At 34.1% G+C, this 26927-nt stretch overlaps 2 protein-coding genes across 2 annotated transcripts in view; one reads left to right on the forward strand and one right to left on the reverse strand.

Annotated features, from left to right (window-relative positions):
• On the reverse strand, positions 1-26621 carry LOC150106014 (TNF receptor-associated factor 2-like). Its single transcript, XM_090393745.1, has 13 exons — positions 26456-26621; positions 25400-25620; positions 14749-14862; positions 13290-13451; positions 12327-12401; positions 11317-11391; positions 11114-11209; positions 9423-9473; positions 8557-8598; positions 6704-6766; positions 5934-5996; positions 668-946; positions 1-550 (listed from the first exon to the last, which is right to left on the reverse strand). Exons 2-13 carry the CDS (start codon positions 25610-25612, stop codon positions 323-325), a joined length of 1461 nt encoding a protein of 486 aa, XP_090249871.1. The 5' UTR covers positions 25613-25620; positions 26456-26621; the 3' UTR covers positions 1-322.
• The window catches only part of LOC150106015 (uncharacterized), a 387593-nt gene continuing 386689 nt past the window's right edge, over positions 26024-26927 (forward strand). Inside the window, exon 1 of the mRNA XM_090393743.1 lies at positions 26024-26145. Within this exon, the coding sequence (XP_090249869.1) occupies positions 26095-26145 (51 nt within the window). The 5' untranslated portion in view covers positions 26024-26094. The remainder of the gene's footprint in view (positions 26146-26927) is intronic.

Consider the following 26927-nt stretch of genomic DNA (forward strand, 5'->3'; position numbering starts at 1 on the left):
TAATTTTATTCTGTTTTATTTATTCGCATTCATTACACCATTTACACCAGTCTCAAGACTGTTTAACGATGAGACAAATTATATCTGAAGACCAAAAAGATTTGGTGAGATTAGTGTGACTTCAAATAACGCTACAAAGTTTAATTAAATAATAAAATTATTGACCATCCAGTGATGCACCTCCATTTATGTTTTGTAAACCTATCTCAGAGATCACACTGGTTGGAGAGTACATATTCAGTATTTGTAACGCTGATAACAAAAGTGATATGCATAATGTACTTGAAAAATTAATTTATATATATATTGTGTGTATAAAACATTATACCAAGAAAACGACTACTTTAAAATAAATCGCCTCGTCGACAAGATAAAGGCTTTCTCTTGACTCCAGCTCCCCAAAAGGAATGAAATTTCGAACTCCCCAACCGAAATTATCACGATCAGCAGGCCTCTGAAAATAGGGTGTGTGCAAGCCAATTTTAACAGGATCAATTATCATTTCTTTATCACTCGCGTGGTTTCGCTGGTCCAATAGGATTACTTTCGTCTGAAACGAATATACACCAATGAATGAAAGCTAATATCACAATAGTTCATGCTATAATAGCATTCGAAAGAATCACATTTACAAGATTAAGAATCTTTGGAAAGAAATATCTCTTACCATATATTTGAATGGCCATTCTAAAGCGCCATCGAAATCTCCTTTCTTCACTGTAAAGAAAAGTGATAAATAGGTGTCAATGCTATCGGCATATCCATTGAGATAGACTTCTAGTCCAACTCGATATCCCCCTGGTCCGGACTGGGACACAGTAAAAGGTGGAGATTCTCTGCAAATACTTCTGTTTCTATCTCTGTCACGGCGTTTCTTTTCCCAGTATGGTTCAATTTTAAACATAAACACTTTCGTGCAGGTGTTCACCCACTTAATGTTTAATTCCTGATATAAATAGAATGAAATAACATGATTTATTTTTAAAATATATTTTTAAAATAGTTAGTTATTGTGATTAAAAACTCACATTTATTTCAATAGCGCAGTAAGTAGTAATGCTATATATGTAGAAGACAGTTAATATAATTTAAAAATGATGCAAAACTTTAAAAAAAAGAAAAGTAGTGTAGCATTCATATATATATATATATATATATATATATATATATATATATATATATATATATATATATATATATATATACATGTATATATATATATATATATATATATATATATACATGTATATATATATGTTTGACTAAATATTTACTCGGTTTAATATATTTAAAAAAAATTTGATGACTAGAACCGAGGTTTAAATAAAAAAACTTTAATTACACTACTAGTTTCGTCTAAATCTTTTATTTATTATTTTTATTTCGTCTAAGGCTTTTATTTATTAATATGGACGGGATAATAACAGAACACGAGCCAGTGCCTTCTCCAGTGACGTGTTATTTTCAGCGAACTCAAATAATGCAGGATTTCCACATCAGATACTCTGGGATGAAACTGTCAACGTACACCGATGTTGTGATGAGTTAGAGAGAATTTGAAATCTAAAAAGACAGTTATCAATCCCGTCAATATTAATAACAACCTAAGCTACAACCTACCAGACTCTCACAGCTCCACCATTCAATATTGGCGCACTCGAGACCTTATACGTGAGCATGTGCATAATGATGCAGTGAAACTTCATTCTTCTATTTAAACTCTAGCCTTTATTCTTTTCAGTGTTAGATACGTTACTCTATGTTTTAAAAAAACAATTCCTTTAGATTTGTTACTGGTATTAATATGTTTATCTCACACCTTATGAAGTTTAGATTTAGACGAAACTAGTACTGTAATTAAAGTTTTTTTATTTAAACCTCGGTTCTATTCATTAAAAAAATTTAAATATATATATATATATATATATATATATATATATATATATATATATATATATATATATATATATATATATATATATATATAATTAAGCGATTTTAAACTCCATTTCCCAAGTAAGCAAACAGACCACCTTAGTATTTCCAAGCCTGGCTACCACTGATGAGACCTCAATAAAGGTCGAAACCGGTCTAGGTAGTGGCCCTCTTGCCTTTAATGCATATCATACATCTCCTAAAGGAGATGTGCTTTGTATTAAGGGTAAATATTAAGAATAGTGATAAGAGCTTATTCCACCTTTACCACGAGTTGCCTAGACTTGTACTATTTTACGGGTCACTTAGACTTGTACTACGTGCAGGCGCAAACTTGACTTATTTGTCTGTTTGCTTACTTGGGAAATGGAGTTAAACCAGGTTTAAAATAGTTTGGCATCTTTAACATATATTATACCCAAGGTACAAAACTTCCTATATATATATATATATATATATTACAGAGTACGAAAAATATGTTCTCTTTCTCTCGTTATGATACTTACTACCGCTTGTTGTTTTAGTTCATTAGCTCTTTGAGTTACTCTAAATTAAGAAGACTGGTGCAGACAGCAGCTGTCCTCTGGATCCTTGTTTAAAGGTAAAACGGGTTTTGAAAAATGATAAAAATGATTAGAATGCATCAAAGCTGTTCTGAGAAAGCTGTTATCGCTTATTCTAAGATAATTCGCTTCTCAACGTCATTAAGGATGCATTTCGACAAGTGGCCAAAGTGAAAATCGCGAATACAGATTGGTATCAGCTACAACAAATATCCATGATGTACCAACATAAGAATGTACAGAGGAGTTTTTCTGAACAGAGATTTTCAGGCAATCATAATGCCTGAGAAAAAAGAAAAATATTTCAAGTAAATTTACAACAAGAAACTTTAATCACTTAAAAAATAAAATAAATATAACTTTTGTACATGAAGTAATTTATCTTCGATGCTATTATCCATTCTTATTCTTTCACTCGTGCTATATCTTCCTATCCATGCACTATCTAACTTTCATTTGTCGTGGTTCATCAGAAGAAGATATGGACATAATCTAGACGAAATTTATGAGCTCCCTATCCATGGTGGAAGTGGAGGAGGGAGCCGAAGGATGTAGGAGAGGAAGAAGGGGGGGGGGTCTGTAGGTAGAGTGGGAGGGATGAGACAGGATGACGTGTTCGTTGTCCCCGGGATCACAAACGCCATAGTCTGAAGGGCGATTATAAAATCAGTGACATCGATGAAATCGATAACATGTCACTGATTTTATAAGAAGATTTTTGTAATGATCAAATTAATAATATTAATTTTGAGTTTTAAAATAAACAGGTACACTCGTTTATACTTACTCTCTTTCCTGTGTCATGCTTTTTAATTATAGTGTTTGTTTACCCTCAGCACAAGTATTAATTAAACGAAATAAATATATGGAAAATGTATGTATATATGGAAAACCTTCTACTCTGTTTGACTATCTAAGGTTTAGTAGTTGCATAGGATGAGTCCGAATCAGTTCCCTGCTTGTATGGGAGTTTGCTGCTTGATGGTCGCGGATTTATTTTTTAAAGATGTATTGTTGCTGTTTTTCTGTGTTTCTTACTTCCTGTCGGTGATTTGAACTTGATTCTGTATTTCTCACTGTCATTTCTGGTCTTGTTTATCGATGCTACAACAGAAAAATCTTTAAATCCTAAAGAAATCACACGCCAGTGCATCTGAACATCAATAAAATAAATAAACCATAATTTAATTGTAGTGTTACCAATATTCAATTCTACATATCGAAAATTCTTTAAATCCTCAAGAAATCAATGAGAATCGGCAATAACTTAACCATCTTCTGCATGAAATGCAAAACCCAAGAACGATATTTGTTTATCCAAAACATCAATGTCATCAAACATGCAGTCTAACTGAGCATTAAAAGAAGTAAACAAAAAAGGTATGTACATACAAAAGTAACTAACCCTCCTCTCCAAAAAAACATGAGAACAACACACTCACTCAAACCACAACATAAAGAAACAACACTGATGCAAATAACAACCCAACTATTCTCCCCACCACACAAAACTATTATACATATAGAATTCTACACCAGCATTCCTGAAAAGCAGACGCACCCACCAGGGAATTTCCCCCTTCGACTCCCCCCACAATGGATACCTCCCCTCTCGCAACACACAATCGTCTGGCATCCGCGGACGAAGACGTACCTCTCATCCCACCACTTCCTTCACCACAACCAGCTGGACCTGGGGAAAACGAACATGTCACTCTCTCTTCTCTCCCTCCCTCAATTTAACGTAATTCAAATTACGACGCACCATCATCCCTCTCTACTAGATTTTGAATGTGACATCCTTTTACGAGCAGAATTCAAAGCCTCGTAAAGCAGAATTTCACCAATCATATGAATGTTTTGTTGTTGTTTTTGTGTTTTGTTTTTAAATCAGAGGGCGATTAACAAATCAAGAATAGTTTAACCCACACCGCTTTTTATTGGTTGATTATAAAAATATTTATTTTTTTATCCGACTTAGTTGAATATAAATAACTAAATCAGCCTTTACGTGCAATTGAATTCAAAATACGCAGTGGAGAAAAATAAAATGTCTAGTAGAAATTTAAAATTTGACATTAACACGTTCATTGCCAATCACGCGATATCGCGTGTACCTCGCTATCGAGTTTCTAAGTGGAATAGTATACCGGCCACAGCGAAACGGCGCGTAATATTTATATTGGCCACTAGGGAAGGGATCGCCTTTCGTGGAGTGGGGATGGCCGCCAGCCATTGTCTATTGTTTATGTTAGCCAGTCCGCACAGTGGCGGCGTTCGGACAAGGCGACGACGCGAAGATTTTGTTTAGTTATTTGTTGATTTAGCGTGCTTGAAGTTTGGTTTTTATTTATTTTGAGTATTGGTTTTTTTTTTTTTTTTTTTAGTAAGTTCCCTATAAATGTTGATTTTTGATAATTATTTTTTTCTATTTGTGCGTTATTTTTAAAAATTCTATGTGATTATAAAAGACTGATAATTAAAGTTATAATTATTATATTTAAATGTTTTTTATTTGTAAAATATATAACTCATTTGACCGAATTACATATCACGCGATATCGCGTGATATTTTTTGGCCACATCACGAAATTCCAATTTTCAGCTTGGCAATGAACGTGTTAAACATATACAGCATACAAAATCATTTCAGTACGCAATAAAAATTACGGAGTACCTTACAAGTTCAACTTAAAAGTTTGGAAAAGTGTGCAGTTTAAACTGCATAAAATAAAGTTCGAGCTAGGCTATACGAATTTTTTTTTTTTATTTAGTTTTATTTTATTTATGTTTTATAATGTGAACGGAGTGAATAAAACATAGTCGAAATTTTATAGTAAAAAAAAAAAACATTAAAAATATAATCTTAAGAAGAATAAGCAATAAGAAAGCGTAATCTTAATTGTATATTTTTCAATTAACTGAGCATTAAAAGAAGTAAACAAAAAAGGTATGTACAAACAAAAGTGTATCGGGTTGATGGTAATACAAGGTCAATTGCAAGGTCACTCAGGTAGTCGTTTTGATTGTGAAACTTGCAAATGTCACATGATTTCCTTTGTCTATCGGGTTTTGATCATTTAAATGGTATGAATACAAGGTCTATTGTTAGGTCACTGAGGTAGTCGTTTTGATTGCAAAACGTGCAAATGACATACCTTACTTTCGGTTTGATAAGTACAATACCGATGGGTATTATACTTATCAAACCAAAAGTAAGATATGTAAGATAAAAAAAGTAAGATATGAACTTATTGAAGTACACATGAGTTGTTTTATTACCAACAACTGGCGCATATGCATAGTAACAAACAAATTATAAATTATCATAATTGGAAAAAAAAAAAAAAAAGAGTTGTAAAACTTTGAATTTTCTGTAATAAATGGAGGTTTCAAAAAGTATAATAACTAGTAGATGTCATTTAAAATACTTACAGTAATTTCTTTGGTCTTCTTTTTGATTTCAGTATCGAAGCGTCGATTATTGCCTTGGATTTTCTGTTAAAAATACACAGATATATTACAGATGCACAAGATTATAATATTAATCGAACATCGAAATTATTACATTATTATGTTCAATTCACAGAGTTCGTAGTCATAAAGTAACCAGACACATGAAATAGAATAATGAAATCTTCGGACCTTATCCAAAGGCCTAGGAATCAACTAGATACCAACGTGGTCATCGTTTAATATGAATATATATAAATCATCGCATCGCATGCCAGAGGCATCGACAGCTAACGCTGGCCTGATGAAAGGAACTTATCGGTCCTACTGAGATAAGAAAAAAAAAAAATGAACTTACGCCAGGGTCCTTAAAAATCGCAACCCCGGGGAATCTTTTCCTTCCCCCGCCCCTTATCGTCGGGGTTGGGTGTGAGATATCCTCCCCGTTTATTCACGAGGCTTGCAATGGCATGGAAAAGTTCTGCGTTTGGCCTCTGAAGCAAAATTTTCAGATTGTCTCAAAAATACAAGACTAAAATATAAAATTAATAATAATAATTAAAAAAAATCCTTAGCCACTGTATTAATGTGACTTCCACCTACAAATTCTAAATGTTTCGTAATCTGAGATGAAAATCTCAGATTGGGGATCGCTTTACTGCTCCATTCTAAAATCGTCACCGATCATCTAATTTTAAAACAGAAATACGTTTAAATTAAAAAGGTCACGTAAGTCTCATTAAATTACTTACAGTTATTTCTTTAGATCGTTTTTTGTGTTCCGAATCCATTTGTTTGCAATCCTTTTCCATAATCTGAAAGAAAGTGAAAATATCCTTAAATGACAAAGAATTATATAATAACAAGAGTAATTAAGAACTCGAAATTGACGATTTCAGGAATGAAAGTGCAAACGTATAATTCATCAGAAAATAGTTCTTCAGGCACGTGAGGCCTACAGAACACCAGAACTGTTTTTAATCTATCAAAAATATGACTAAAACCACAGCTTTGGTAGATCAAAGAAGATTTCGAAGTAAAAGCAACAAGAGTTTTGCAACAGCACAAGTTCCAAGAGAATGGAAAGAGGGTAAAATTGTTCCACTGCATAAAGGTGGTGATAAGGCTGTAGCATCAAATTATAAACCGTCTGTATATCTGGAGTTGTGGTGAGGGTCCTGGAGAGATTGGTGAGAAGTAGGATACAGAAATGGTTGCACTGTGTATGCATCTCCTCTGTCCAAGGTACAAATACCTTGGACAGAGTAGATGCATATACAGTGGTGGATTTTGCAAAGGCTTTTGATAGACTACCACATAACAAGCTCTTAATTAAGCTCTTAATTAAATTGAAAGAGATGGGATTGGATAACAGACTTCTGTGTTGGATCAGTGACTGACTGTCCGACAGGTATCAGAAAGTTGTATATGGGGGTGCAGTATCTCGCAAGAGAAAGGTCACCAGTGGTGTGCCACAGGGGTCAGTTTTGGGGCCATTGTTGTTCAATTTGTATGTTAATGATATTGGGTTGGGTTTAACTAGTCATATCCAGCTGTTTGCAGATGATGCAAAACTGGGGAAAGCAATGCACAGTCAGGCTGACGTTAATGCCTTACAAGAGGACTTGAATAGATTGCATGAATGGACAGGTAAGTGGAACTGTCAGTTCAATGTTGCCAAGTGTAAGGTTTTGAGATTTGGTAAGCAACGATGGGATGCCAAGTATACACTTCGTGGGGAAACTTTAACAGAAGTAGAGGAGATGAGAGATCTAGGTGTGATGGTATACAAGGACCTCAAATTCAGGGGCCACATTGCACAAGTTGTGAAGACATCACATCGAATAATGCGGAGAACTCTGACATTCAGAAATAGAGAGGTTATGATTCCATTGTATAAGGCCTTGATCAGGCCTCATATGGATTATTATGCACAGATTTGGTCGCCGGGTTTTCATGGTGACGAGAATATGTTGGAAAGGGTTCAGAGAAGATTCACAAAGGTAGTCAGTGGTCTTTGGAATGGAGTACGAGGAAAGACTGAGGGAATGTAAGTTGCAGAGCCTCGTGAATAGGAGGAAGAAGGGGGATATGATTGAGACATATAAACTGGTCAGGGGTTGTTTTCAGGTAGATATGGAAGAGATTTTTCATACAATTGGAGAGGGAAGTAGAACAAGAGGCCATTATTGGAAACTGTATAGGGCGGGTGTGAGCAGAGAAGTGAGAAACAGGTTCTTTGCATGGACGGTGGCATTGTATGCAATAGTGAATACTTCCCACGATGAGTCCTGACTTCATGGAGATCGGGTGTTGATAATAATAATAATAAAAATATTAAAAAAATTAACACTTATTCACAAGTTTTCCATTTAGTGCAACACAAAAATACAATTGCTGCGCAAACTTATTTTGAAATCAGTGGTTGTCATGGTGACTGGAGAAGTGCTGCGTTGTACGTGCCTATTCCAACTCGGATAGAAATTATACCGTAGACAAAGTAAATGTAAAAAGGTATAAGTAATAATCAAATACCATTTTAATATTAAACTCCTTGAATAGCATTCTTATAATTTAATGATCCGAAAGTTGCAATGAAACTCACCTCAAGTTGTCGCTGAAGTGAAATGTTCTCATCTTTGATTTCCTGAAAATAAATAAATAAATAAAATCTCAATGTTTATTTAAAAATAAAGTTTTTATATTAATTGCTATTTCCTATATATATATATATATATATATATATATATATATATATATATATATATATATATATATATATATATATATATATATATATATATATTTATGTATGTATATATTAGCATAAGCCCGACCACCTCATCTTTTAAAATGTGGGAAGCCAAGGATATTTTTCTGTTCGTGGGACTTAATTAATTGTCATGTATCTGAATATTTTCTGATTTGGTGGCTAGAGCCTCCTCCTCCAAAAAAAGCTATTATTAATATGGAATAAGTTATTTCAAAAAGTGTACTAAGAATGTTTATTTCAAATCTGCCACTAGTAACAAGGAGAGAGAGAATCTGCCAAGACCTGAACGAACAGGATATTTACACTTGCGTGCATGGTCAGAACCTCTCATAACAGGAAGCACTGTCGTGAGTAGAGGATGCATGAGCTGCTAAACAAGCATAGAAATATACAATATTGTGAAAGTATTAAAAAAAAAAAAAAGGTAATAATTTTGAGAGAAGATCTGCCTTTTTCGTATATGTTTCTGACTTGAAATACAAGTGGTCAGAAAAGCGATCCAATAGCTTCCTGAATAAAGTAGAACCACTTCTCGTCGAGATATGTATGAAATGCTAAGCGAATATATGATCAAATAGCTCAGAGACTGATAATAGTAAACTGCAAAATTCTTACAAATATACTGTCTGTAATTGTAATTCATATTTGGAAATTGTGTATTTTACCTTCCATGCTAAAAATGAAACAGTAAAATTTACTTTGATTTCTTGTCTAAGTGCCTCCATTTCCATCTTGTTGGCTTGGACTGTCTGAAAGGTAAGAAAAATAAAAATTAAAATGTAGAATAATTTCATCAGTATAAAAATTGCAAACTATATTCCCCTCTAAAATGGATTTAAATAATAATAAAAAAACAACTAATATACACGTTGAAAACAACTTTGTGTGAGCTTAAAGAGAAAAAAAAAAAAAAATAAATAAACAGTGGTTGAAACACTCCAATAGTTACATTGTATAGTTTTTGACGTGTTTAATTAAAAATAAGTTTGTTTCCTGTCGTAAATTTATACCTATATTGTTAACAGATGTTTTAGTGTCGTGTATAAATTACTCAATGTAGATTATAATAATATTTATTCATACATAAAATAACATGTTAATACATTCTGTACATTGTAAGTTCATTATTAATATATGTTTTTAAAACACATTCGATTTAACGGACTTTCCGCAATAAAGGGCTTCATTTCCCCAATTAGTGCGTTAAATCGAGGGCCTACTATACTTTATAAAATGTTATTTAAATTCTGATTAAAGTTATGATTCCATTTGTGGAACATACAGCGCAAGCAGACCGAATATTTTTTCGTCTTTTATTTATGCATTAATTAGCACATTTGAGATTGACAATCATATATATATATATATATATATTGTTGAAATTAGGATTTACTCGGGATGTATACATTTATAAAAATAAATTTAACTGACTAGAACCCGAGAAAGTATAACAAAAACCTTTAATACATCACAACTAGTTTCATCGGTGATCCGACTTCTTCAGGTGAGAAATAAAAACATAAGACATAAAATAACACGGTAAAAAATGAACTTTACAGCTTAATAAAAAGCAGAATAATAACAGTCATATTTGAATAGGTGACCGCGTGCTACCGTTGGCATGAGTAGAATGTGTGCGACAGCTAATTTTTGAGCGCCAGTACTGGATTACTGCGCTATGGGAATCGGGTAAATTGTAGCTTATTGTTTAAATGTGAAGGGTCCAGAACTATTTCTTTTGATTCGATGATTCTTCTTTCGAATTCATCCTTGCAAATATATAAATTAGTAGTGCGTTCCCAATCAACTTGATGTGGCTGTTCTTCAAGGTTAGAGTTTGCCGAGAAAAGGACATGACTGGAAAGGGCGCTCGCTCGTGCTCTACTGTAGGAGATGTCACGTCTATGTTCCTCAAGACGAAGTGAAACAGATTTGTCTGTCTGGCCAAAATAAGGTCGACCACAGTTGCACAAAACTTTATAAACACCAGGAAAATGCAGATGGTTGTGTTTTGGTTTTGGTCGACTCAGAAAAGAACGAAGTTTTGGCAGCGTAGTATAGTCGGTCTTTATGTTGAATTTTTTCAGAATCTTAGCTAGTTTTGGTCACCTATTCAAATATGACTGTTATTATTCTGCTTTTTATTAAGCTGTAAAGTTCATTTTTTACCGTGTTATTTTATGTCTTATGTTTTTATTTCTCACCTGAAGAAGTCGGATCACCGATGAAACTAGTTGTGATGTATTAAAGGTTTTTGTTATACTTTCTCGGGTTCTAGTCAGTTAAATTTATTTTTATAAATATATATATATATATATATATATATATATATATATATTTTTTTTTTTTTTTTTTTTTTTTTTAAGGAAAATAAAATGATATTACTCACTTTCTGAAGGTCATCTTGTTTTTTGATAAGAAACAACAAAACATCTGGATGTTGATCAAGGGATTTTTCGTGAATTTTCATCTGGTTGGAGTTGCCCTAAATGTTTAATTATAATTTCATGTTACGAAATTTCACTCAAAATAATTGACATAAATTGATTTGTAACGATCTAGTTACCTGAACACAGTAAAGTAAAAGCTTACCTTGAAGGAGCATCCAAGGTCACGGAATTTGCATTCTACTTTGAGTCCGTTGCAATCTTCATAATGTGATCCAAGCTATTAACAGTATGGAATTCAAATCAGTTATTATGTTCTTTCTACTGTGATATTTATTTTAAGTGCATGAGCTAATATATATATAGAAACAGTGTGTGTGTGTGGGGGGGGGGGTGTATGTGTGTGTTACAGCAACATAGGGTTAGCAAATCATAGTAATATATATTGTTATCTGAGATGCTTCATTAATACGATGTTACATGACATTAATATGCAAATATTGTGCGACCACAGATGCGAGATCCCGCGACACTTCTGCCCATGTCAGAAGAAGGCGAATCCATTCCGATAATAGGGTAGTAAATGCGTTTCGTGAGGTGAGTGTTTATTATTATACGTCGGAAAATTAGCATTTCTTTTAGGAAAATTCTAATTTTAAAGTGGTAACTATTTTACTTATACTCCAGTTGGAAACGTTTACGTATAAAGCACGTGATTTCGCGTGTTGGTAACGAATTCGTCCATCGCCTTATTCCTTTCTCCCCTTCAGCATGAATCGACTTTTTTTGGTACATTGCCAGCCGAAGGCCCAGATCTATGGTAGGTAATTAATATATTAATATTTCGGCTAAAACCTGCTTGACACACGGAATTTTTGTGCATAATAATTGTCTACCCGTAAATTAAGTAAACTTACTTAATTGCCCACGGATCATCACAACAGAAGCAGACTAGGGGAATTCCTTTATTTGATTTATTTTAAAACAAATACCGGAGGGAAAATGTCATACAGATTCCAATAATAATACGATTTCAATCTAATAAATTAACATTAACTTTATTTTAAGAAATAACTTCCATTGTGAATATATTTATCTGTAAACATTATAGTAAAGATATTTTAATATATATATATATATATATATATATATATATATATATATATATATATATATATATATATATATATATATATATAATTCCTAATTTCTTACCTCCTTTTGAAGAATATTGGGTTTCGTGCAATACTTGCAAGCAACTTTCCGGAAGGGACATTGGTCTCTGTGAGCCTGTAATACGTTTTAAGTTCATTATCACCAGCTTTATTAGCATAATTATTGTTTTTATTATAAGCCTATTTGTACTATATGATTACTATCCTATAATGTAAATAAAAAATAATAATAATTAATAAACTAAAAATAATAATAAATATGCTGATTTCTAAAGATTACAATTAAGTGGATTATGGTTGAATCATTTATTTAATTTAATAATTTAATACTTAATTCAAAAACAAATTGAGCATACTATTAAAAAACCCACTACTGTCTATTAACAGACCTTCGCATTTATTAGGGTAATGCTGCTTTTCGTTCTATGGATTTTATTTAATAACTCAATTGTGAATAGATTTGGTTCCCCCCCCCCATATAGAAGACGATTGACTTGAATAATCAATTTTCTTATAATTCAATCGAGCTTATTCCCGTTTGTGATCTTTCTGATATTTCATATTTATAATTTTGCATCTACCAAGGTACTGGCAACATGCCAAAATATTTTTGATAAATACTTAAAATATTAGCATGTTTTATGCAATCGGAACTTCGGTTCTCAGTTTGCTGATATAACAAAAATATAAAAATGCGATAATTCTATGATAAGTAATAGGACGAAAAACGCTAACTTAAACAGGTTTGCAGATATCCTTTGCATTTGGAACAGCAGTTTTTATCTTTTGATTCGTGCGGACCTCTACGCCATTTTTGTGATTTGAAAATATATATACTTATTAATCTGCTGAGAAAATTATTTCAAATCCTAAACAGGTGAGTGCCCTAAGAGGTCTGCACAACACAGGTAGGGAAATGTTTAATTTTCATCTTAGGCAATACATAAAGCCAACACGCACCATGAACATTATAAAATTCATAGTAATTAATAAGATTACTTACGTCTAGTTGTTTCTTTGGAAATTCCCTCTCACAATGTTCACATTTTTCCGGCATCCCGGGACATTTCTTCATCATATGATCCAATAAATTCTTTCGGGTTACTTTGGCTTTGCAATTCTGAGGACAATCCATTACAGTGTAAGGACAAGAGTCAATATGGTTCTGTTGGTAATAAAGAACAATTTTTAAAAAATTACATTATTAAACGAGAATCGCATATGAAATATTGAGCAGAAGCTAAATACAAATACAAATTTAAAAGCTATTTGCAAGTGGAAAGATGTGTTTTAATGCAAAAATATGCCACTAAATAACGTAGTAATTTATTAGCGTTATCAATGCGATTAGTGGAGCGATTTAAATTTCAGGCCTGTGTGTGTGTGTGTGTGTGTGTGTGTGTGTGTGTGTGTGTGTGTGTGTGTGTGTGTGTGTGTGTGTGTGTGTGTGTGGCTAAAATTTGTTTCACTCTGAAACAATATATCTGTGTTGTCTTGTGGCAACGTTTTGTATCATAATGCTCGAGCCCTCGAAGAAATTCGATTCCATTCGCTAAACTACAAGAAATTCCAGATATTATTATTATTATTATTATTATTATTATTATTATTATTATTATTATTATTATTATTATTATTATAACCAGTTCATGTGTTAGCAATCTCTGCTATAGGTAAGTATGGTTTTCTCTCCTGTAAATTCTGATGTCCAGAAAATTCGACCGTAGCACGCTTTTCAGACAACAACAGGAGTCTTAAGATTTTAAGAAACGATATAATTATTTAATTAAATTAATTCACATCAGTTTGAAATTCCTTTATTTTCAAATTTTATATCATCTAAGCACCTGTTATATTTTTAGAACTTAAGAGCATTTTAAAGCACCTGTGTAACTCCCTGGAAGTAGTGCATGCGATCCACTGCACTAGACTCCTTAAGGAAGAGCGTCGGAAGTTCTATTCTAGTCGTCGACGTGAAGAACTTTTACTGAGCGTTTTTTTTTTTTTTTTTTCGACTGGTTCCCGAGTTAGCCGATCTCTGGCACGGGCAAGCGGATTTTTTCTCCCGGAAACTGGGGTTTTTCGTTCGGTAAATTGAAGAAAATCGACCGTAGACGCAATACTGTGTTCAGACAGCAGAATATTGTTAGGATTAGGACGACGACATGGCGGCATTTGTCAGCTGCATCTCTTCACCGGTGGTGTGTATAATTAGTGATAGTCTTGGGCCAGCTATCTCTGATTGGCAGCCAATCAGAGACAGCTAGCCGTCTCCAAAAGTTAGATAGGGCTTAAACGGCCACACTTACTCCCTATACGGGAATAAAAGGCTTTTATTTTTTTAACAAATATTTTATGCTATAAAGAAAAGTGCATAATATTCACATATACAGTATAATGATTTCAATTTTTTAATATAATCTTAAATAAGTGAATAAAAAAAAAACTGAAATAGTATTTGCCTTAATATTCTTTACAGGAAGTTCTACTCGGCATCCACTGTCACTGTAGAGGCATTTCACATTAAGTATGTTCGCTTTATCGGAGTCCACTTTGATTTCCACGGCTTTAAATCCCTAAAAGGAAACCGTAATGATAAAAAGAAACGAATGAAAAATAAAATAAATAAATAAACTCAAAGTAAAGCACAAAAGTTTAAAGGATCAGAAGCGCCATTAAACATGTGCATGTTTTACTGATAATGTCACTCTGTAAGAATGACATCATTTCTTTATCACAGACATTATAAGAGAGAGTTAGCTGCTGAATTTAATGAAGGAAAATGGTATGAAGAAAACTGTTCTAAAGGACAGAAGTATATGGAATGAAGAAAGAGATGAGAAGTTGATTTGATGAAATTAGAGCTGAATTGGATATTGATGTTCACTAGCAGTACTCGTATTCATATATAATTAAAGAAAAATTGAAGAATGATGGTGGCCAGTTAACTAGATTAGAGGAAATTGAGATGAAGAGGAAATGAAGTTATTCACAAATACCATTAAAATTTAAGCTGGCAACTAATTTAGAAGAAACGCCTTCAAGTATTGCATTTTATACATCTACTTGAAAAGTGGTGAGACGATTTCAGAATTCCTCTCTATGCTATAATAAAAATAAAAACAAATAAATAATCTCGCACACCCATGTGAAACATCCAAGAACAAACCTTTGTCCTTAATAGAAAGGGGGATGATAAATCCCTTTATGTTTTTATGGATCGAAATCCATAGAGTTTCATGCCGAAAAATCGGCGAGTCCAAGTGTAAATGATCACTTGGGTAGTACAACACCAGGGCAACTCCATGCAAACGTGGAGCAAGGTCCGGGTAGTGACCTCTTCTCATAATGTAAAACAATATATATACATCTCTTAGGAGCTGGGTTTAACATTATGAGAGAATATTAAGGTTAGTGACGGACCTTGCTCCACCTTTGCATGGAGTTGCCCTGGTGTTGTATTACACAAGTGATCATTTACACTTGGGCTCGCCGATAGTTTTTCGGCATGAAACTCTATGGATTTCGATCCGAGTTTCGTACCCGGCTATAAAAACATAAAGGGATTTATCATCCCCCTTTCTATTAACATATTCGCCGGTAAAATAGCCTTTCAGATGATTAAATTAGTAACCTTTGTCATTATTTTCTCATTCTACCATTTGAAAAATTTCTTAATGTCCGTTTTGTAAATAACTCTCAACGTTTAAAACATGATATCACCTCATGGGGTTCTGTCTACCGAACTCTGCAGATAACATGCCTTTAATCTGTCCACATAACTAACATTGCACTCCTGAAATCGTTTCCTTTATCTGTCACTCTGTGCGCTTTAGTTTCTTAATTTGCTCCAAATCCTAGTGACCAGGTCTGAGTAGAATAGTCCAGATGTGACCTTTAAAATGGGAACTATCCCATTCTTATCACTGATGATTAGGTCCTTTTTAGTTTTGCAGCAATCCTCTAATTGTCTTCAACACCTTGGTAAGATGTGTCCCGATCGTCAAATTTCGATTCACGATCATCCTAAAATTATTTGGTGTCTCCATATCCTCTGCTCATGAAAGGAGTACGCAGGCTTCCATTTGGGTATCCCAAGGTTACAGTTACGTTTAGCTACATTAAACTACGAACTACATTCATTTGCCGCATTTCCAGCTTATTCAAATCCTCTTGAACACCAGTGTCATCCGAACAGTAACTAACAATCCTCCTAATATCACATTGTTTGTAAACTACTGGATATCTTTTTTTTTTTGAGTATATATATATATTTTGAGTATATATATATATATATATATATTATATACATATATATATATATATATATATATATATATTTTGACAATTCATTTTAACTCGGTTGGAATATTATAAAATAAGTTTAATGACTATTACCGAGAGAAAAGATGGCAAGATATATTTAACAATATACTACTAGTTTACTAGTTTCGTTACAAGAACATCATCAGGTATCATACTCAAAGAAGTATATAAAAAACTACAGAGACTTAACATTGTACTAACAGAACAAGTGAAAAACAGTAGCATGTTTGAAAAAATGCAAGTATGAGTTCCATACAAACGAATACTACGCGCTGTCGCGAGTGCGCCAGTACTGAACAGAAGCAACGTGTGCGTCCGAGAGATTGTAACTTAGGCTGTTATTGATATGAGAGGAATCTAGAGAAATTTCTCTTGATTCAACAATCTTTCTTTCCAGTTCATCGTAGCACACATGGATATTAGCAGTTTGAGTCCAGTTTACAATGTGCTGGCGGCCTTCGTCTGAGTTAGCAGAAAAGAGAACGTGGCTAGAGAGAGCGCTAGCTCTAGTCCTGTTATAGGAGATATCTCTACGGTGTTCATCCAAACGTAGAAGGATGGATTTAGCAGTCTGTCCATAATATGGCTTTCCGCAATCACATAAAATCTTGTAGACTCCTGGAAACTGAGTAGGAAGATGTTTCTGTTTATATTGGCAAAGTAATGAACGAAGTTTTGGAAGCGTAGTGTAGCACGTTTTGAAGTTAAATTTCTTGAGAATGTTAGCCAGTTTTGGTGAAAGAGAGCTGATGTAAGGTAAGGAGATGAAGGCTCTTGGGAGAGGGGGATCTTCAGCAGTAGTTGAGTGCCTGGGGGAAAGAAATTTGTCAATCTTCTTTGGAGAGAAGCCATTGTTGATAAACGTTTTTTTAAGAAAACTGAGTTCATTTATAATTTCTGTTTCTTCTGTAAGTAATGATTTGGCTCGGTGGGCTAAAGTGGAAATAATACCACATTTTTGTGGGGGATAATGATGGGGGGAAGCATGAAGGTATCTGTCAGTATGAGTAGGCTTTCTAAAAATTGAGATTTTAATGTTCTCAGCACATCTGGTAAGTTTGAGGTCTAAAAAGGGAAGACAGTCATCCGATTCCAGTTCGAGGGTGAAAGAGATTTTTTCGTGGCATTTGTTTAGGTGGTCTAAAAATAAATAGAGGTTATTGACGCCGTCTTCCCAGATGAGGAAAATATCATCAATATATCTGAACCAGACTTTTGGTTTAAAGTGAAAGGAGTTAATAGCTTTTCCTTCAAATTCGTTGAGAAATATATCCGCAAGAATCGGAGAGAGTGGGCTGCCCATAGCCAGACCTGAGTTTTGTAAGTAGATCTTGTTGTCATATTTGAAGTATCCTGACTTTATGCAATGGGAGAGAAGAGCAAAGAGTTTTTTTGATAATTTATTCTTGAGAAGATCGAGGACTTCTTGAGCAGGAACATTTGTAAAGAGAGAAACAATATCAAAACTGGCCATTAAATCTGTTTTTTTAAGTTTGATGTCCTTGATTTTAGAAACAAAATCTGCAGAGTTTTTAATATGTGAAGAAGAAACTCCAGAAAGATTTCTTAGAAAACTCGCTAGAAATTTGGAGAGATTATAAGTGGGAGAGTGTATGCCCTCAACTATAGGTCTGAGTGGGCAGTTATTTTTGTGAATCTTGGCGAGACCATACAGTCGAGGTATCAAGGGATGAAGCGACCGAAGAGAAAGTCGAATGTTTTTTTGTAACTCTAAGGTGGTTTTTAATAAATTTCTAGATTTTTTTGATTTGATTCTCTTAAAATTTGATTCTCTTAAATATAATCAAGATAGCCAAACTTCTCATTTTGACTCTACCTTTCTAAAAAAAGTTGTCGTCAACAAGTCTTCCCATCAATTATCTTTGGCAGAAGAAAGCATACTTGCTAAAGGTCTCAACTTTGTCACTGCTCCTACATCCATCCCTAGAGAACTCCTCTTAACAAAGATAGAAAAGGCAGCTTCTTTATTACCAAACAAAGACGCTAACCTCCTCCGTATGGAAGCAATTTTCTGTATTAACAAAGCTAGACCTCCACCTGACAACATTTCTTACTCTGAAAGGAAAGCTATCAAGTCCTTAAAAGATAATAGTAACATAGTTATCATTCCCGCAGACAAAGGGAATGCAACTGTCATCTTAAACAAGTCTGATTACCACAATAAAATCTTGGAACTTTTAAATAGTGATACCTACTCAGAAATTGCTGATGACCCTACGATGGAACTACATAATAGAACTAATAATTTATTAAAAACCACCTTAGAGTTACAAAAAAACATTCGACTTTCTCTTCGGTCGCTTCATCCCTTGATACCTCGACTGTATGGTCTCGCCAAGATTCACAAAAATAACTGCCCACTCAGACCTATAGTTGAGGGCATACACTCTCCCACTTATAATCTCTCCAAATTTCTAGCGAGTTTTCTAAGAAATCTTTCTGGAGTTTCTTCTTCACATATTAAAAACTCTGCAGATTTTGTTTCTAAAATCAAGGACATCAAACTTAAAAAAACAGATTTAATGGCCAGTTTTGATATTGTTTCTCTCTTTACAAATGTTCCTGCTCAAGAAGTCCTCGATCTTCTCAAGAATAAATTATCAAAAAAACTCTTTGCTCTTCTCTCCCATTGCATAAAGTCAGGATACTTCAAATATGACAACAAGATCTACTTACAAAACTCAGGTCTGGCTATGGGCAGCCCACTCTCTCCGATTCTTGCGGATATATTTCTCAACGAATTTGAAGGAAAAGCTATTAACTCCTTTCACTTTAAACCAAAAGTCTGGTTCAGATATATTGATGATATTTTCCTCATCTGGGAAGACGGCGTCAATAACCTCTATTTATTTTTAGACCACCTAAACAAATGCCACGAAAAAATCTCTTTCACCCTCGAACTGGAATCGGATGACTGTCTTCCCTTTTTAGACCTCAAACTTACCAGATGTGCTGAGAACATTAAAATCTCAATTTTTAGAAAGCCTACTCATACTGACAGATACCTTCATGCTTCCTCCCATCATTATCCCCCACAAAAATGTGGTATTATTTCCACTTTAGCCCACCGAGCCAAATCATTACTTACAGAAGAAACAGAAATTATAAATGAACTCAGTTTTCTTAAAAAAACGTTTATCAACAATGGCTTCTCTCCAAAGAAGATTGACAAATTTCTTTCCCCCAGGCACTCAACTACTGCTGAAGATCCCCCTCTCCCAAGAGCCTTCATCTCCTTACCTTACATCAGCTCTCTTTCACCAAAACTGGCTAACATTCTCAAGAAATTTAACTTCAAAACGTGCTACACTACGCTTCCAAAACTTCGTTCATTACTTTGCCAATATAAACAGAAACATCTTCCTACTCAGTTTCCAGGAGTCTACAAGATTTTATGTGATTGCGGAAAGCCATATTATGGACAGACTGCTAAATCCATCCTTCTACGTTTGGATGAACACCGTAGAGATATCTCCTATAACAGGACTAGAGCTAGCGCTCTCTCTAGCCACGTTCTCTTTTCTGCTAACTCAGACGAAGGCCGCCAGCACATTGTAAACTGGACTCAAACTGCTAATATCCATGTGTGCTACGATGAACTGGAAAGAAAGATTGTTGAATCAAGAGAAATTTCTCTAGATTCCTCTCATATCAATAACAGCCTAAGTTACAATCTCTCGGACGCACACGTTGCTTCTGTTCAGTACTGGCGCACTCGCGACAGCGCGTAGTATTCGTTTGTATGGAACTCATACTTGCATTTTTTCAAACATGCTACTGTTTTTCACTTGTTCTGTTAGTACAATGTTAAGTCTCTGTAGTTTTTTATATACTTCTTTGAGTATGATACCTGATGATGTTCTTGTAACGAAACTAGTAAACTAGTAGTATATTGTTAAATATATCTTGCCATCTTTTCTCTCGGTAATAGTCATTAAACTTATTTTATATATATATATATATATATATATATATATATATATATATATATATATATATGATGGTGGCCAGTTAACAAGATCAAGTCTATGGAAATACTTATACATGCAGAAATGAGGAATCTATTCTTATGATCTACGGAAAAACGACTGGAAGGAGTCAGTATGAGAGGATTGCTATTAAGGGAATAGCTCTCTTCTGAAAATCGAGCATTTGGAGAGAGGTTTAAGGCGTGCTACCTTAAAATCTGAGCACAGTATTCTAACTTAAAGTGGATTTGGAATTTATAAAGTGTTAGGATTTAAGCAGAAGAGAAATGCTGTTTAGAAGGGGGGGAGAAGGGAAAAAAAGAATAGCAAGCGCTTTGGAGGCTATAGACATGATGTGTTTATGCCATCATAGATTAGACGCGAAAGCCAGCCATAGTAGAGAAAATTGATCTTGGTTGGCAAGTGGAATGTTATCAAAAGTGAGAGAGTGAGGCATAGTCTTTCTTCTGGGGGAAATAAGACAGGATCGTGTTTTGGTAGTATTAAAATTCACTACATTATACCCACCCCAATTCAGAATGTCAAAAAGGTCAATGATTAAAGAATTGGTCACAGAAGATTTTGAAGCCTGTGTGATCTGGGCACTGCAAGGTTTTATTATTATTATTATTATTATTATTATTATTATTATTATAAAAACCTCCATGGAGTCAAAGACTCATCGTAGGAGGTCCACTGTTATACACACAGTTTATCATACTGTGCCTTAAATATATTCACTCTCTCTGCACACACCGCACTCTCGGGCAAAGCATTCCAATCACTCACCACTCTCCATGCAAAAAACCTGCTCCTCACTCCCTTGCTCACACCCTCCTTATATAGCTTCCAGGAATGACCTCTTGTTCTCCTGCTATCCTCACCCATTCTGTGCAAAACCTCCCCAACATTAATCTGGTAATAACCACTTAACAGCTTATATGTCTCAATCATACCCCCCCTCCTCCTTCTATCCACCAATTTCTGCAAATTGCATTTTGTCAATCTGACTTCATACTCTACATTCCAGAGACCAGAAACCACCTTAGTCAATCGCCTCTGAACTTTTTCCAACACAATTTCATCTTTTTGAAAACCAGGTGACCAGATCTGTGCACAGTAATCCATATGTGGCCTGATCAAAGCCTTATACAAAAGGAACCATAACATCCTTACTTCTACAAGTCAATGTCCTCCGCATCATTCCCATTTTCCGCTGTGTTGTCTTCACTATTTTAGCAACATGTCCCCGAAATTTTAGGTCCTTGTCTACAATCACTCCCAAATCTCTCATTTCCTCTACCTCTTCCAAGATATTCGCACCGATTGTGTACTTTACATCCCATCTCTGCTTCCCAAATTTCAAAACCTTACACTTTGAAACATTGAATTAACATCCCCACTTATTTACCTATTCAGACAGTGTATTCAATTCCTCTTGCAAAGCTACAGCATCCACACTACTCCTGATAGCTCTGCCCAACTTTGCATCATCTGCAAACAACTGCACATCTCCATTCAGACCTCTCCAGATATCATTTACATACAAATTAAACAGCAATGGACCCGAAACAGCCCCTTGAGGTACACCACTAGTAACTTTCCTCTTCTGGGATATCGCTCCTCCATAGACAACTCTTTTATAAATGATTGGTTGGTTGGTTGGTTGGTTTATCGTTTATTTGGAACAAAAACTACAAAGGTCATACTGTGGCATACTAAAGTTTACAACATTAGCATTTACAGAAATTGTAAACAATATATCTGTACAAGAATCTAGTTTCACAAAGCAGCATCTCTAGGTAAACAGAACTGCTGCAGAGCACAGCAACACACAAGGTCAGAGGTTATTACAGTAGTGCAAAAATAGTTAAACGATATAAGTTAATACATAATATATGAAACACTAAGCCAAGGAATGCAGTATCTACATATATGTAAAATTCCTTTGAATTATTTTCTGCATTAGATTCTCTTTGCAGTTCACTTTCTTTATCATTATTACATAGCTACAGAGAGTCCAAAGACTCATTGAGGGAGATGCCTTTATAGCAGTGCAAAAATAGGCAAAAAGGGATTATTATACAAATGCATGGATGAAAATTAAATTTAGCAATGCAGTATAAACAGAATTTAGCAATACATATAAACAGAATTACTAGAAAGTACATAAATAGGTAAGATGTCCTATAGCACTACATGTTTAGTCGAAAACTAAAGTAGTAAATAAGATGCATACACAAAATATATGTTAAGTGATGCAGTATCTACATATAAACAAAATTACTGCAGAGATTTCAGCAGTACATAAATAGATAACTATAGGTTAACATATGTATATACAAAACAAGTCAAGGAAAGCAGTGTCTACATCCAGTAAGATTACAACAAACATTATTATACTAATACTTAAAGAGTCAGAAAGGAATTATTATACAGCACTGATGCATAAAATTTAAGTTTAGCATTATGGTATTTACATATTAACAAAATTACAGCAAGGTGATACAAATATATAAGATCAAGGCCTACGGTAATACATAATGGTCAGATTTAACCTAATGAATAATATGTATGATAAAAGTTAAGTTAAGCAAAAAAGTGTTTACATATAAACAAATTTATGGTCAAATGTGTTTGTACAAATTAATTCTTTCTAAAAAATTAAAAACATCATGCAATTTTCCTGAGTCTGCTAGCATTTCCCTGAAACTTTCATTCCTCTCTCGTGTACATTTTTGACAATCTACCATAATATGATGAATAGTGAGAGGTGTGTTGCATTTTTCACATATGGGAGGATCATCAGCTCTCAGTAAATGAGAATGCGTAAGGTAACTGTGACCTATGCGGAGCCTAGCAAGGACAACCTCCTCCCTTCTCTTTGTACGTTGACTAGAATGCCAGTGTTTAATTTCAGGTTTAATGGTATATAATTTGTTTGTTGATGCTTCTTGCCATGTTAACTCTCACTGAGCAATTAGCTTTGATCTTATAAATTGTTTGTAGTGTGTATATGGAACTCTCAAACAGTATGTGGAGAAGGTACGAGCTGATTTATCAGCTGCATCTGCAGCCTCATTTCCTTTGATTCCGATGTGGCTGGGAATCTAGCAGAACTGAACATCGAAATTAAGGATTTTCATTTTGTGAAGCAGGTGTAGCACCTCATAAAGTACTGGATGTGGATTATACATAGGAGAGGAGATAACCTGTAAAGTGCTCAATGAGTCTGTATAAATTATGCACTTTTGGTACCAGTTTTCTTTTATATGCACAAGTGCAAGCTGAATGGCATGTAACTCGGCTGTATAATTACTGCAGTCTGGTGGGATCTGATATGCGATAATAATGTCAGGAAACACAGCAGCAGCCAACAGAGGTGTTATTTCTTGAACCATCAGTATAGATGGGTAAGAAATCAGCGTGTGCTGCTCTGTGTGCATTAAACAATTGCAGGTAAATTGATGATGGAGTATACGATTTCTGTAGCTGACAAAGTGAGAGGTTGCAGCATGGTGTGCAAACCTGCCATGGAGGAATGCTGTTATGTTTATAAATGAAGTAGAGGAATGAAGCATATACAGTCATCAACAAAGCTGAATAGGATTAGAGATTAATGAGAGAAGATCACTATTATATTTCAGAAATAGTGTAGGTGAAAGCCTAGAGCCTTCAGGTATTTCAGCAGTGATGAAAAAATTAGAATGGAACAAACAATTCACCATGAAATGCAATGAACGACCAGAGAGGAAGATGGCAATACACTCACAAAGGGTAGGAGGAAGATCATAAGATGCATCTTGGTAAGAAGGTTGTGGTGCCAAACTCAATCAAATGCCTTGAAAATATCAACAGCCACCACATGAGTTTTTCCAAATCTTTCCATAACTATACATAATAAATAACGGAAAAACTCACGTAGAAATATTATTTAATAGTATAATTTTCGCCTGTGTGTCACAGGCATCTTCAGTACAATTAGGCACAAAAATTAAACACTAACTGATAATTCCAAAAAGCGCCACCTAAGTAGCTGGTGTAAGATAACTAAAAAGGTCAATAACTCTCCTAAAAAAAAAAAAAAAAAAAAAAAAAGTCGGAATCCATGGTCACAACTGGTAAAGAATTAGGGAAAATAAACGTTTTTTTTTTTTTTTTTTTTTTGCCTAATTGTACTGAAGATGCCTGTGACACACAGGCGAAAATTATACTATTAAATAATATTTCTACATGAGTTTTTCCGTTATTTATTATGTATAGTTATGTCTACTCACGGTTTACCTCTTTTAAAACAAATCTTTCCATGACCTGTGTCCAAAGATACGTAAGGTTAGCGAGGAGTCTGCAGTTGAATGAGTATGGCCGAATACACTATAGTTATTAGATCCCCTCAATCCACTCTATAGTTTGTCACCTCAATTCTATCACAAACTCTGAAATTGCAAAACTACGTGATTACTCTCAACAACAGCAGCAAAGGATGACATCTTACTCAGAATAGTTCTTCTGACGTTGTGACTAAATGAAAACTTTTCATATTACTTCTACTGAATGCTGCCTAAGTAAGACAGTTGACTCTTGAGAATTCCAGAAATTTAGTTTCCTTGTTAACAGCGTCTTCTATCCAACTTCTATATTAAAATAATTCAAAAATCGCAAAAGGATCACTCGCTTCGCGAGTTAATAGTGTTGTTTTGTTCTTTTGTATATAAAATAAATGTGATATTAGCATAATCTTTTTAAGCTGCACTGAACAAAGGATGTTTAAACAAATTACAGAAAAATTGCTGCTTACCTGAGATGAGTTTTTGCTGGCACTGATAGGACAAGAGGGACAAACATAATTGTCATCTTTTATTGCGATACATTTTGTGCACAGTATATGTCCACACTCGGTTTGCCACACTCTTATACGTTTCTTATGGCAAGAAGAACACTCTTGAATAAGGGATATCGAATCATCATTCACCTCAAGACAGTCAAAAACTGGAGAAAAGTCGGAATCCATGGTCACAACTGGTAAAGAATTAGGGAAAATAAACGTATTTTTTTTATAAAACTCCACATCCCATCTCTTCCATTTATTGCGATAGAAATTCTTAAATGCTACAAATCGTAAACCAAAATTGGTTACGATATAAGAAAAGAATTCGCATCAATAAACTAGTTCTTACACACTTTCATTTATCGTAATAGCATAACATAATTTTGTATTCAAATTAAGCAGTTTACCAAAAACGAAACTTAATTGTTGAATAATTTTAGTAATGCTATCTATCAAGTACACATCCGCACGCACACATTTATACCGGAAGTTATCACTAGTAATGCTATCTACGAAGCACACATGCGCATACACACTTATATTAGAAAAACATCACACAGATCCAAATATGCGCGAGCACTGTAAATATTATCTAGACAAGTCAGAGATCGTTCTATCTAATCTAAATAATATTTTAGCATTCATAACACACTAAAACAATCGAAATGTGCAAAATATACAAAGTGAAACAAAAAATGGAATCACGACTGATTCACGTGGGTATTTTTTATATTTATATTTATTTTTAAATCATATCAATAAATATTTCAAAATACTTTCAATATATGAGTAATAAACTGAATATCTCATACGAGAATGTTGATTGACCTTGAACTGAAAATAATGTATTTAACGCGTGCTATTCATAAGCAAAATGTTACTTATTGCGATTGTAATTTATTTTTATTTATTTATCCTAATTAGAATCTTCATAAATTCGCTGAAATAAGCTGTAGCAGGAAATTATTCAAGCAGTATTTGAATTTATTGGTTTCTGTTCACAGATAATAATAAATATTTGCTTACCTTCAAGTGCTCACGAGGTGTTTTGAACCACTTTACTTGTTATGCATTGCCAACTTTAAGTTACTTTCGGTAAGTAAAAAATCCACAAACGGTTATTGAGGATAAATGTTTCTGACAAAAATAGTCTACAACGTATGAAATAATCGACAGGAACTGCAGTAATCAAATCTAATCTGTATTTTCTTAGCAGCACATGTATAGTTCGTTTTGCGCTTGCGTGTTTCCTACAAACATCTGTTTAAAGTTCAAACAATCTACATTGGCTGATAAGGTATATTGCTATCAGTCCTGAAGTGATTCATGGATGACTCGTAACTACTATAGATCTCTTCATTTAGGGAGAATTGTTTTTTTCTTTTTTGATCTGAGTAAAAACTATATCATTATTACTACATATGGACACTTCCATGGAGTCCATTATACTCATCGACAGAGGTTCATTGCACGACAACAGTTATCAATACTTGTACAA

The sequence above is a fragment of the Typopeltis vanoorti genome, chromosome 6 (assembly GCF_054136105.1).
Source record: "Typopeltis vanoorti isolate ZY-2024b chromosome 6, IOZ_Tvanoo_1.0, whole genome shotgun sequence".
Lineage (NCBI taxonomy): Eukaryota > Metazoa > Arthropoda > Arachnida > Uropygi > Thelyphonidae > Typopeltis > Typopeltis vanoorti.